Source organism: Leptinotarsa decemlineata, unplaced genomic scaffold, assembly GCF_025532065.1.
Source record: "Leptinotarsa decemlineata unplaced genomic scaffold, Ldec_3_MD MMD2_tig00000008_RagTag_RagTag, whole genome shotgun sequence".
NCBI classification, from domain to species: domain Eukaryota; kingdom Metazoa; phylum Arthropoda; class Insecta; order Coleoptera; family Chrysomelidae; genus Leptinotarsa; species Leptinotarsa decemlineata.
Window position 1 is genome coordinate 3634932 of NW_027412537.1, and position 12670 is coordinate 3647601.

Below are 12670 nucleotides of genomic sequence, written 5' to 3' on the forward strand. Positions count from 1 at the left end.
TGGAACTAATCAATAGTATGTCTGTATTTCAAGGTTGATACTTCATCTGAACGACACTTCTCATTACCAACAGCACGCAACAGACACATCAACATAATTCCAATATTGACACAAACTAACATAAATTCTAGAGGAATGGAAAATAGCGAGTAAATATTCGAAAGGTAGGGTTATGAAAATATGTATGGAAAATGTAAGAGATGCTTCGAATTCCAATAACAGAAAATGTTTTCACGCACGAAAATATATTCGATCGAATCTACTATGTCCTCGGATACACTCATTGTACTTGTTGGTTTCACCCGAAAACAACAATACAATTTGGATTCCGACAATAAAACGACAGCTCATATAAAAGCCACAGAGATAATAATAATAATAATAATAATAATATTTTATTGGTTCTTCTGGATCATAACTCAATGATATAGAATAAGTCAGTGTAATATGATATAAATAAACTTATAAAAAAGAAAAAATTATGTATATATAGGATATGAACAGTTATGTAAAATTATATATTAAAACTTATAACTAGGTAAAATTATAATATATTAACATCCTTAGATGACAATCTCAATTCTTCAGTTATATTGATAAGTCATTTATAAACTCTTCAATGGAGTAGTAGGCTTTATCAATCAGAAAGTTTTTTAGGAACGGTTTGAATTTTCTTCGTGACATTTTTCTAACATGATTTGGCAATTTGTTAAATAGCCTGACACCCATGAAAATTGGACTTGATTCTGATTTAGCCAGTCTATGATTTGGTATTTCTAACAATGTTGAATTTCTTGTGCCGTAATTATTTTTGTTTAAGAAGGTAAAAGGTCGCTGATCCGATTTTACAAAAATCAACAGCTGGTACATATAAATGCGTGGGAGAGTTAATATTCTTAAAACTTTGAATAGATCTCTGCAGCTAGTACGTCTATTTACACTCTGAATGTTTCTGACAGCTCTCTTCTGTAAAATAAATACCCTTTTTGCCTCACGTGATAGGCCCCAAGCTACTATACTATATGAGATTGTTGAGTGTAATTGGGCATGATAGTACATGAGTACCACCGACTTATCTATAATTTTATTGAGTTGATAGATACAGTAACACATAGGCGTTATTTTTTTACATATTTCATTAATATGTTGATTCCATTTACAATCTTCAGTGAGAGTAAGTCCTAAAAATTTTATTGAAATCACCTGTTTCATTAAACCGTGCTGTAATTTTAACAGTAAACTGTGATCATGACCATATGGGACATAACTAAATCTTAGGAAGGATGATTTTTTATCATTGCAGATTAATTTATTGCTAGAAAACCAGTCCTGGGCTTTTAAAATTTCCCTGTGAGCCAAGTCTACTGTGGATGTAACATTCTTACCACTAACCAGTAGTGCAGTGTCATCCGCATACATTACAAAATTTCCTTCAAAGTCATTGACATAAATTATATAAAGTAGAGGTCCCAAAATAGAGCCTTGTGGTACTCCAATAGTATACTTCAAACGTTTAGATTGATACTGATCTATATCAACGTATTGTGTTCGATTTTGGAGATAACTTTCAAACCATCTACGTGAGTTTCCCCTAAAACCATACTTTTCCAATTTGTCTAGTAGAATTCTGTGGTCTACAAGATCAAATGCCTTACTTAGATCTAAGAAAATACCCAGAGTTCGATTACCCATATCTAGACTATTACATAGCTCTTTTAGTAGTTTTATTATAGCTTGTGTTGTTGATCGTCCCTTTCTAAAACCAAATTGATTTTCATTGAATAGCTTATGAAGATCAAAGAATGAAACGACTGAATTTGACACCCATTTTTCATAAATCTTTGCAAAAGCACTGGGGACAGTGATGGGCCTGTAATTTTCAACTTGGGTTTTATTTCCATTTTTATGTATAGATTTGATTTTTCCAATTTTCAAGCTATCTGGGTAAATACCTTCCAACGAGCAGTTGATGGCAAAAGTTAGTGGGCGTGCAATAAATGACGAACACTTTTTTAAAAGATTGGGACTTATTTCATCATTACCAGTAGATTGAGAGGATTTTAGGTTTTTGATTATATCATTTATTTCTGGTTCTGTTGTTCGTTTAAATGAGAAAGTATAAGGATTGAAGTATCTAAGTGTGGGTTCTTCTGATGATTCTTTAACATTGCTAGCCAGTAGTGTGGGTATGGCATGGTATGGTATGGTATGGTATGGTATGGTATGGTATGGTATGGTATGGTATGGTATGGTATGGTATAACCTCACTTCTGCGGAAACACAAGGATAAGCAAATGCATGGGGTATTCTTCAATAACATTGGATACCTTGGCTTATCAAAGCGCCTGACTTTTGCTTTCCTCAGGTCGAGTGGGCTGAAGTCGGTAACTGAGGTATTCATCATGGCTTGGCAGGATGGTGTCTTCAACACGTTAGTCTACCGCAGTCGTGTGATGTGTATAGTGGTTCCTGACACAATATGCAGGGACTGCCGTGAGGCACTCGAAACCCTAATGCACTTGCTATCAGCATGTTCAGCATATCCAGCATATGCGGTCTCATTCTATATCCATCGACATAACGCGGTCCTAAGTGTGCTATATTACCATCTACGGCACTCTTACGATATTGACGAGACACCGGTGTTGCCCTTCGCTCCGGGGGATATTGAATCTGTTGTGGGAAACGAGAAGTGCAGAATTTATTGAAACTATTCGTTCCCCATCCTCAGGTTTCTCGATCACCAGAGCAAGACGATATTTGTCGTGGAGTTTTCAGCTCCTGGCGAGACTGATATCGTCCGAAAAGAGGATGAGAAACGGATAAAATATAGAGATTTTTCTCTTCGAACTCCTCAGACTTTACCCAGATCACTCTGTCAAGATGGTTGTTCTGATTATTGGAGTCCTTGGTGGAATGATGCCATTTCTACTCTTGAATCTTAAAATCATACCGGCCTGCCGCACTAAGGCAGAAATCTTAGCCGGACAGATGCAGAAGGCTGTCATTCTTGGCTCACTGCGCTTGCTCAGGGCACATGATTCTCGGACACAATGATCACTTACACATGATTTTTTTTATAAGTAATATATTAGAACATTCTCAACCTGAAGATATTCCACTCTTCGGCGCACGACAGCATGTGAAAGAAAAATTCGTGTGAATATATTTATTTTTCTGATGAACTATATTATTAATTATTAATTAAAAAATTAATTAATAATAGAAAACCAATTAAACTATCGCATGCAGATGCAGTCTCGCTTCATGTTCCTATGTTATAATTTCTTGAAGTATTCGGTGTGACAATAAATAATAGTGTTACATAGTTTTGAAACGATTTAACACGTCTTTGATTAATCAAAAGAAGTTCGGATAGTGTCATGAAGAAAAATGATAACATTTCATTAATCAAGAATAAGGTGAGAAGTATTTATTATAGTGGCTCTCATATATAGTTTTCCTTACATAATATCACATGATTAAAAATTATTATTTATTCATATCTTCAATTTGTTGCGCTAGAATTCATCTTCTATTTTTATTGTATCGAACGTGAAAGACCACAGTAGGTAATATACAAAGTAATATTATTATGTATTATATTCATTGAATTTTTATTCAAACGAATTAGTCTACTTCTTATAAGTTAGTAATAATTATTGAAGGAAGAAACAAGTCAAATCTAGGAAGAGACTTGAGAATTCTCCCCCTCTCTTTCTCTCTCTCTCTCTCTCTCTCTCTCTCACAGTCTTCTAACGAACGCATATCTAGTGGCCGCGACCATAACGGAAGTCAGAAAGCTCTTCCTACATTTGACAAGCTGTACAAATAGTATTATATTTTTATAGGTTACGGATACAATATTGAAGCATTCTTCAAAATTTATTTATCATGTCAGGCTTAATCAGTAAGAGAGAGAGATAAAGGGAGCAAATGGGTATCTGGTTGAGCAATAAGAAAAAGAAAACTTTCGTTTCTTCAATTGTAGTAAAATGAGTAAATAGCTACAGTGTCAGTGACTATGACTGTGGTTTCAATACGGGGACCTAAAAATTATGTTTTTTTATTACTTTTGAGTCGAATGTTTTTAATGTTTTATTTTGTTGTTTAGTGTTCCAAAAAAGTACATAAGTGAAAATTTCGCTAGTGTTCAACAATAAAATGAAAATTGTACTATATCAAGTATTTTTTAATTTTATAAACCTTTCTTCTTGCACCTCGCGAAATGTACCTCGCACACATTAAATTCAGGTATTGTGCCGCCACTGCTTAGGACAAACATTTTTAATACCCTTTAGTTTTTTGAGTTATCAAATAAAAGTGAGTAATTGGATAATAATAGTAGTAGCTAAACATTGATATTCTTCCTGAACTCGTACACGTCAGAATTTGTGGGCATTTCTGATAAGTAAGAAAATAAGCAAAAAGAGTGGGAAAAAAATAGAAATTATAAATGTTAAGTGATTTCATCATCACTGATCATGATATTTGAAAATTATACATCAGCAGAGTAATATTACAGATTTCAATCTGCTGAGAGATTTGTTCATTTCCGATAAGGATCTATTAATTATTTCAGCATCCTAGGTTTATAACAAAATGCTATGATGATAATAAACGTTACGCCATATGTAAACTGAGCCGACACCTGCCAGTTTGAAAATTTACAAACTCATCTTTCATAATTCCCTGCCTCAGCCTTCATGATTGAATTGACATAGGAAGTTTCAAATAATTAATGAGGTTTCCTGTTGGAAAAAATCGCTAAGCTTGTTACTGTTATATTTGACGTAGAGGAAGATGGGGATAAAATTCCTTTGTGATACCTCTTCGTTAATTTTTCGTTCAATTATTCATTTTTGGGTTGTTTCTCTCATTGATTGAAGGCTGTGTGTCCGTTAGAATGGAACAAAATAGTCATCTGGATGACAGTGTTCCATGTAAGTGAAATTTTCAACTTTCATTTAGTATATTGTGTAGGAATCCTGTGAATGATATATTATTCAATTCTATAACAAATATTTGGAATGCAAACTGAGTAGAGAGGAGTGTTTTTGTATAATTCACTGCTCATATTAAAATATTTGTTTCTTTCGTGTAATTTAATGTTTATATGAAAGTAGCTGTTTCAGGAGGACTTTTTCTTACAATTTGTGTCTGAAAATTACTTCTTTGCATGATCTATACATCTATGTATAGAGACACTTCTTTTGAATTTGATTGCTTCCTTTCTTTCTTTGGAAGTTTTCCACATTTTTTTTTTCAATGTGGAGTAGTCGAAAGCCAAAATCTTTTTTACCATAGAATCATTAAATATAATTACTGATAACTATAACTCTTGCAGAAAATAGTTTGAATTTACGCAGGAACTTATCGGGGTGAACTAAAAGTTTACCTATTCTAAAAAAGCTATATAAAGTTCTACATCATGATTTTCACTTTTTAATATGTGAACGGTGAAAATATTCAAATGTGGTCGGTAAAAAACTCCATTTTTTTTTGACAAACTGACTCAAGCATATATACTCTCACAAACTCCATAAACAACTTCTTGGTTTTTGGATAGGTAACATAATAATCACTTTTTTTTGTTCTCAGTAAGTTATTGAACATTTTTCTAACTCAGTCCAAAGTAAATGTGATCCATTCAAGATTCTTTATTGTTTATTAGTTCCTTCTTGGGCATTTAAACAAGTTTGTTAAAGAATAAAACCATACGAAAAGCATAACTGATGCTGTCGAATGCGCACATGAAAGAATTGTGATAGAAAGGTCTATTCTAAGTTTGTTTTCAAACCCCAGAGTATTTTTTAGATATATTCTGTGATGAAAATTGTTGAATCCTTCGCATTTTTTGGTATATTGATATTTTGCACAATACAATAGAGCCCCAGTTATAACTAGAGCTTTATTTTTATGAAGTATTATTTCTACTCGAATACTTTGACATGTACGCACGCTAACGCATGCGCACAAAGGAAATTTGTGATATTTTATTATTACATCCTTTGACTTTTTTACAAATATCTTTTATTGAAAATTTTTAAATCTATTGCATTTTTCGTATATCATTATTTTGCACTATACAAAGTAGGCCAAATTGGACACTTTTGAAGGAAAACTCCTATTTTCAAACTAGATAGATGAATACTGATGACTGTGTTTGAGATTCAAATTTTATGACAAACTCGATGGTGAAAACCACATGTTTTTCGAAAATGTGTATTCTCGAGAAGTTGCTGTAACTTTTTTCCTGTCAAAAATTTTTTGTTTCTATAAAAACATTTCCTAAGCACGTTTTTACGTAGAATCCAATGGTGCAAATGAATTTCCAAATGAAATATCAATAGTTACTGACGGAAAACTATTTTTTTTCATGAGACACCATGTATATATCTATACTTTTTTTTTATTCGTAAAAATAAAAACATTTCATAAAAACAACGATTAAAATAAAATAAAAACAACAATAAAAATTAATTGGCGCTCCGGGGCGATTTCATTGATTCCATATATATGCATATATATATATATATATATATATATATATATATATATATATATATATATATATATATATATATATATATATATATGTTATAAGAATACACTTGCGCTTCGCTGCTATCCCAAATAACTCCAAGGATTTGTTTATACCAATGTGTCCTTCCCAACGCAGGTGTTGGTCCATATACACCCAAATACTTCATGTTGTTGGACATGAACACTGCATAGAGTTTCGACAGAAATACTTATGAACAGTGAGAATGTTACTTGAGGGTTGGTCTTTTTTGTTGTGGTGAATACAATGAACTTAGTGTTTCCCACAGACTCCCACAGACTCAGGGGAATTTTGTTGTGCCCGAGTGTAGGAGTTGGTAGCGGTTGAAAATGCCAGCGCTGCTCATATAAACTTCGTCTGTTCAAATACAATTTAACGGCTTTTTGCCAGGGGTAGGCAAAAAGCCGTGCGGCATTCAAAATCTCCTGATCTGAGTTGATAAATTCTTCTGGTCCTATGTGGCTTGAATTTGTGTTTTTACAAAATCCTCCTAACGTTAGTTCTTGACAGGCCTGTTGATATTTTCAAATTTCGTGTTGACGTTTTGGGATTATTTTCAACAGCTCCTAAAGCGACTATTACTCACAACTCCTTATCCCTATTTGATTCATATAATTTTGGCCTTTTCTTTTAAGATGACAATTATAAAGTTTGTCTTCTCTCTGGATATATCTCTTGATACAAATTGCTTGCTGCTTCTGTATTTTCCCTGGTATGTATAAAATAGACTATTGTTACGTTTTTCCCCGTGGGTTGACCAATAATTGACTTCACTGAGTTATCAAACTCAACTTTATTTCACTTTAAATACACGAATATTTTAACTAAAACTTCAACTAGTATTTGAATGTCTATCGCCTTACTAAATTACTTCAGGTACCGCACTGTAACGTCATCTTGACTGTCCCGATATCTTCGTGGCTAGTCTTTAAATATCATAATCGAATGTTGTCAAAATTTCTCCGAAGTTCTGTCGAAGTCGGCAGCATTATTCTCCCTGCTTCTCGATTGCCGGGAATCATCGTGCACTCGCGGCTCTTAGCCACGTCACGCCTGGTTTATGGCTACCAGCGGCGGCCGGCGTTATTTTCTTTCGGGCATGATTTACAACACTATCATATTCTATTTTTCATAATTCTCATACTTCATTGCGAATGTGTTTGGAAACTGAACAAAAACCACCAATTGAAGGGCATCTTAACCGCTCAAATGAAAATTCGACAGCTACCAGTAAAGATTTGCATTGTTTTATCGTCGCATCGTCCAAAGCCTACTTGATCAAAGTGGGCGTTTCAAAGTCTACATGAAAAAAACTTAAAGTTGACTAAAGATGACTCTTGCAAAATATCAAGTGTGTTACATTTTTTAAAGGTAATTTTGAGCTCCATTAATATATGTAAAATATACAATGTCTCATTAAAAAAATAGTTTTCTATCAATAACTATTTAATAATGAATTGAACGTAAAAAAGTACTTTGGAAATATTTTCATAGGAATAAGAAATTTCTGACAGAAAAAAATTACAGCAACTTATCCAAAATGCACATTTTTGAAAAACATGCTGTAACTCAGAAACAACGATATATATCGATATGCGATTTCCACCGTTAAGTTTGTCATAAAATTTAACCCTCAGACATTATAGTCATCAGTTTCAATTTATCTTGTTTTGAAAACAGGAGTTTTCCTTCGAAAGTGTCCAATTTGGCCAACTCTATACAAGAGAGCTTCAATTATAACTCATATCTTTTTTGTGTTTCAGTATGTCAGGTCTTCGTATCCAGCAAATGGCAAAGAGAAAGTATGACTGGGGGCTTTGGGCCGCAGAGCTTCTCACTGGGTGTCTGACAGAAGAGCATCAAGCGCTCTGGTGAAGAATAACGAAGAAACTGCTGCTCAATGTGTTTGAAGTGTTGGTGGTAATAACCTCCGTGAGAATTGTAGTGGTTGAGAATAGCTCAAGTGAACTGATCATGTGTAACTATGAGGGTCAGCGAATTCATTGAACAGGGTATTTTATATGTTGAAATGGTGGCGATGCATATAATGATTTGTATAATGGCTATTTAGTCGCAAACGTGACATGTCACGATGTAGTTGCATAAATAACTTTTGTAATAGATGCAAGTACCCACAGATCATTCGGTATCATGACCTACTTTTTGCTTCCTTTCATACATTCTAAAATGAAATTATCAAAATCTGGGAAGGATATGTGATAAAAATGTATTCCTAAAAGTACTGCAGATTCTATTATGAGTAACCTCAGTAAAAACTTGTAGGATCTTGGATCTTCTTGTTTGAAAATGATCTGATTCTGCAATTTTATTTCACATTATTATGGTTCAGGGTACCTACATGGATTTCAGTCAGAGCGAGCTAATGAAAATCATAAAACTACTTTTTAGGTGCAATTGAAACCTCTGGCGTAAAATAAATCTATTGAAAGTACTTTTTCCACACTAGAACAAAATACTGTCTCGCGACGCGCGTGATACTGGTCTTAGTCATCTCCTTATGATGCTAACTTGGTAAAAGAAACACGCGTTGAAAGACAGTGTTTTTTGTTCCGATATGAAAAAAAGCGTTTCCAATTGATAATCAAGTATCGCTTCTCAATTTCAGTTTATAATATTTTATTGTATTACAATCAGTTAACTCCGGGTATTATACAGATCGTTTTTTTAACTGATCCCACTATTGTTATCTGAGTAACGATTAGGATGGAAACAAGGTTGGTTGACTTGAAAAAAGTTTCCTATTTTGGGGAACTTGAATAATCTCTTTTGAATCGAGAATATCACTAGTTGTTTTTGAAACATTCGCCAAAAACTAGAACTGTCAAATTTCGGATGATTCAACAAAAGGCAGAAATTTCAATACTGTTTCATATTCGTTATGATCTGATATGAATCAGTTTACGATGCGACGTTTCATTCATGCAATGCAGAGTGCAACAGACTGTTGGTTGATACTGAAAGTCACAGCATTCTTGAAATGACCTCTGACTTTACGCCGCCAACTCTCAACTCCGAACTGCCTTATAAAGTACTGTTTCCGAGTGAAGAAGACTGGATCCTCCGGGACAAAGAAATATAAAGAACAGATAGTTGGTTGGTTTACAGAGTCGCAGACTCAGGACAGAGATATCAACTACTCTCTTCGATAGAAGACTCAACAGATTGTCTCTGGCCTGGAAGGCTGCCTCCCTTGCAAAGGAGGGTGATGCAAGCAGCTTCATCGGACCAGAACCTATCATAGCCATCGCTTTACGCTTTGCCAAACAAACCTTGAACACGTAGATGGCAAGAAGATTTATGGACTTCAAGCAGAATCTTCCAGGATTGGCTCACTTCATGTCGTTTACTCACCCTCTGAAGCTAGATACCAAACAGTTGTTGGACTACAGTAGGAATGAACTACGATGTCTAACAGGCCTTCTTACAGATCACTGTCATTTGAATCATCATATGCAGAGACTCGGACTATCAGAAGACAGTGTGTGTTGCCTTTGTTTGGAAAATTACGAAAGAACAGAGCACATACTTTGTGCCTTCCTCGCTGGAGACCTCATCAGGTGTTTAGAGTTCGGCAGAGCCATACTCTCACCATCTGACCTGAAAGATCACTCATGATACAAACTAATCGGCTTCGTTAAGAAGCTAGGTTTATTTGGTCGAGTGTGTATAGGTGTCAGCCACAATAAACCCTTGCGGGTTGCGGTGTACGGTCGAATAGACCCACTCACTTTGGACCTAACCTATCCCAACCTTCATTCATTAGATTTCGTTATCAACTTTATTTTTTTTAAATATGAACCTCTAGTTTTATTCATCGATTTTTGTAACCATAGTAAAAACAAATTTTGCAAAGTATTACGAAACATGAGTTTCTCGACGTTTGTCTCCGAAAAACCATCATCAATACTTGTGTAGTTTCAAAAAGGTGGAAACCAATATTATAGAACTCAAAGATACATTATATATATTTTTTGAAAATTTTCGAGCAGATGTGAACGCCCATGCCATGCATTCCAGGAGTTTCGTATGAATATGGAAGACCTATTCAATAACCAGTTTTTATGAAACAATAATATTTGTTTCTGATGTTTTCTGGCAAATAAAAATAATGGAGAAAAAATGTATGAGAGTACTGAAATGAATTGATTTGTTCAACGTGAGCCATGAATTAACAGAACATGTATAATTGTCAAATTTACTGTCAAGTACGAATTTGAAAAATGATAATTTGTGGGGAGAAAACCATGAATTTTCCTAATGACAAGAAAGTTGAAATGCTTTTCATATATGCGGATGTTTGAGAAACGCTACTGGATCTCTAGCTGTGTAAGGGGAATTGTAGCCTGAAGTCCGTATTTGGAAAAATAAACTTCATAATGAAAGGTTATGAACGGAACGGAACGTCACATTGCAAATTGGTTTATATCAGATGATAAGAAATATAAAAACGTGTTGAAAGTACATTTGCCTTTTTACATCATTCCAAATGGAGGCGGTAGAGCGAGAAAACGAAACTCGATAATTCTAGTTTTTGACGAATATTTCAAAAACAATCATTGAAATTCTCGATCTGAAAATACTTAATAGGTTCTCACGATTTCCAAAAGCGCAACAGTGGGATCAGCCAAAAAACGGCCTGTATAATTTTTCCCACGAAGTCACAAGTTTTTGTCAAAAAATAATTTGAATTTTTATTTTCATTCGAATATTTATTTCATCAAATTCTAACAGCTTCAAGGTAATGCTGTCGTAGACTTCCTGCGATATAAAGTGTTATCTCAAGCTGAGTCATGAACTTCTAATTGATTTGCTCAAGTACGACATAATCACCTCACTCTGAATTATGATGAATACCGTAATATCAACAGTTAATATCTGACATGATATTAACCGATGAAAATTCATGACGTTGTAAATTTTCTCAAAACAGTATTCAACACCACAGCATCTGCTTCCCTATACACTGGCTTTTCGGGCGTCTTCATACTCTACGAACATAACTGAAGAAGCTATTGCATAGTGAAACACGTGCTCAGGTATTGTGAACTGTTTAGCGAAAATCTCACAATAATATGTTATTCATGAAATTAATATCAATTTACAAGTACCTAATGAATATTACTGGAGTTTTTTCCCAACACCCAATCGTTTTTCGATCACCAAGTGATCATCTTCAAGAGGAAGATCAAACAGTTTGATCTTCGACAAATTGGTTTAGACTTTCACGGCTGACGTTTTCAGTGTCATTGCTTTTCGAGTTTGGAAGCCGTGGATTTTTGGAATTTCTTCCTATGAAAAGAAGAAATTCCAAAAATCCACGAATTTCAAACTCGAAAAGCAATGCCACTGAGTTTGATCTTCCTCTTGAAGATGATCACTTAGTGATAGAAACACGTGTCGAAGTGTTGAAATAATGGTTTGGTGTCGGGAAAAATCTTCAGTAATATTCATATCAATTTAAAAGTAGATCAGTCTAAAAATACTTAATTTTTAACCCATCCAGGGTGAAGCTGATGATATTTTGGAAGACGAAATTCACTGGAAACCACACTGACTTCATAATAAAAACTAATGTAAATATCACACTCAAATACTTGATGGATGAATGAATACTCACTTGTGTAAGTGGAAGAAATTCGTTATTATTCTAAATACTTCAGCAATATTATGTGGATATATTCAAAAATGTGCTGAATTCACTTATATTGTACATAGTTTTTTATGAGTAAAAATTATCGTGTATTCCTATCAATGTGATAATAAATGGTGTACAATAAATCATGTTTCATTTACAACAACTAATAACTAAACTACTCTCCATACTATTTATAATCGAAAAAAAAAATTCAGTCAGGCCAGTCTCAACTCATTCACACTGTAGGTTAATAGCTATGCTACTCACCTGACTAATAGCACGAAGGGCGTTGGATAATATCCGACAGGTTTCAGGGCAGAAATCTTCACAGAAGCAAATTACATTTTCCAAATAATTGAAAAAATTCACGACCCTTCGTTGGATTTGAACTCAGATTTCGAAACATCAGTTGAAAACATCAACGTAAGTAAGTTATCACCGATATTGAA

General features: G+C 34.1%; 1 protein-coding gene across 7 annotated transcripts in view; it reads left to right on the forward strand.

Moving 5' to 3' along the window:
* The window catches only part of Dh31-R (Diuretic hormone 31 Receptor), a 373426-nt gene extending 361062 nt beyond the window's left edge, over window positions 1-12364 (forward strand). For all 7 annotated transcript variants that reach the window (XM_074170882.1, XM_074170881.1, XM_074170886.1 and 4 more), the window contains one exon: window positions 8329-12364. Coding sequence is in view for 2 of the 7 variants with exons in the window: in XM_074170886.1 (XP_074026987.1) it covers window positions 8329-8373 (45 nt within the window). In the remaining 5 variants the exon portion in view is untranslated. The remainder of the gene's footprint in view (window positions 1-8328) is intronic.
* The last annotated feature ends 306 nt before the right edge of the window (window positions 12365-12670 follow it).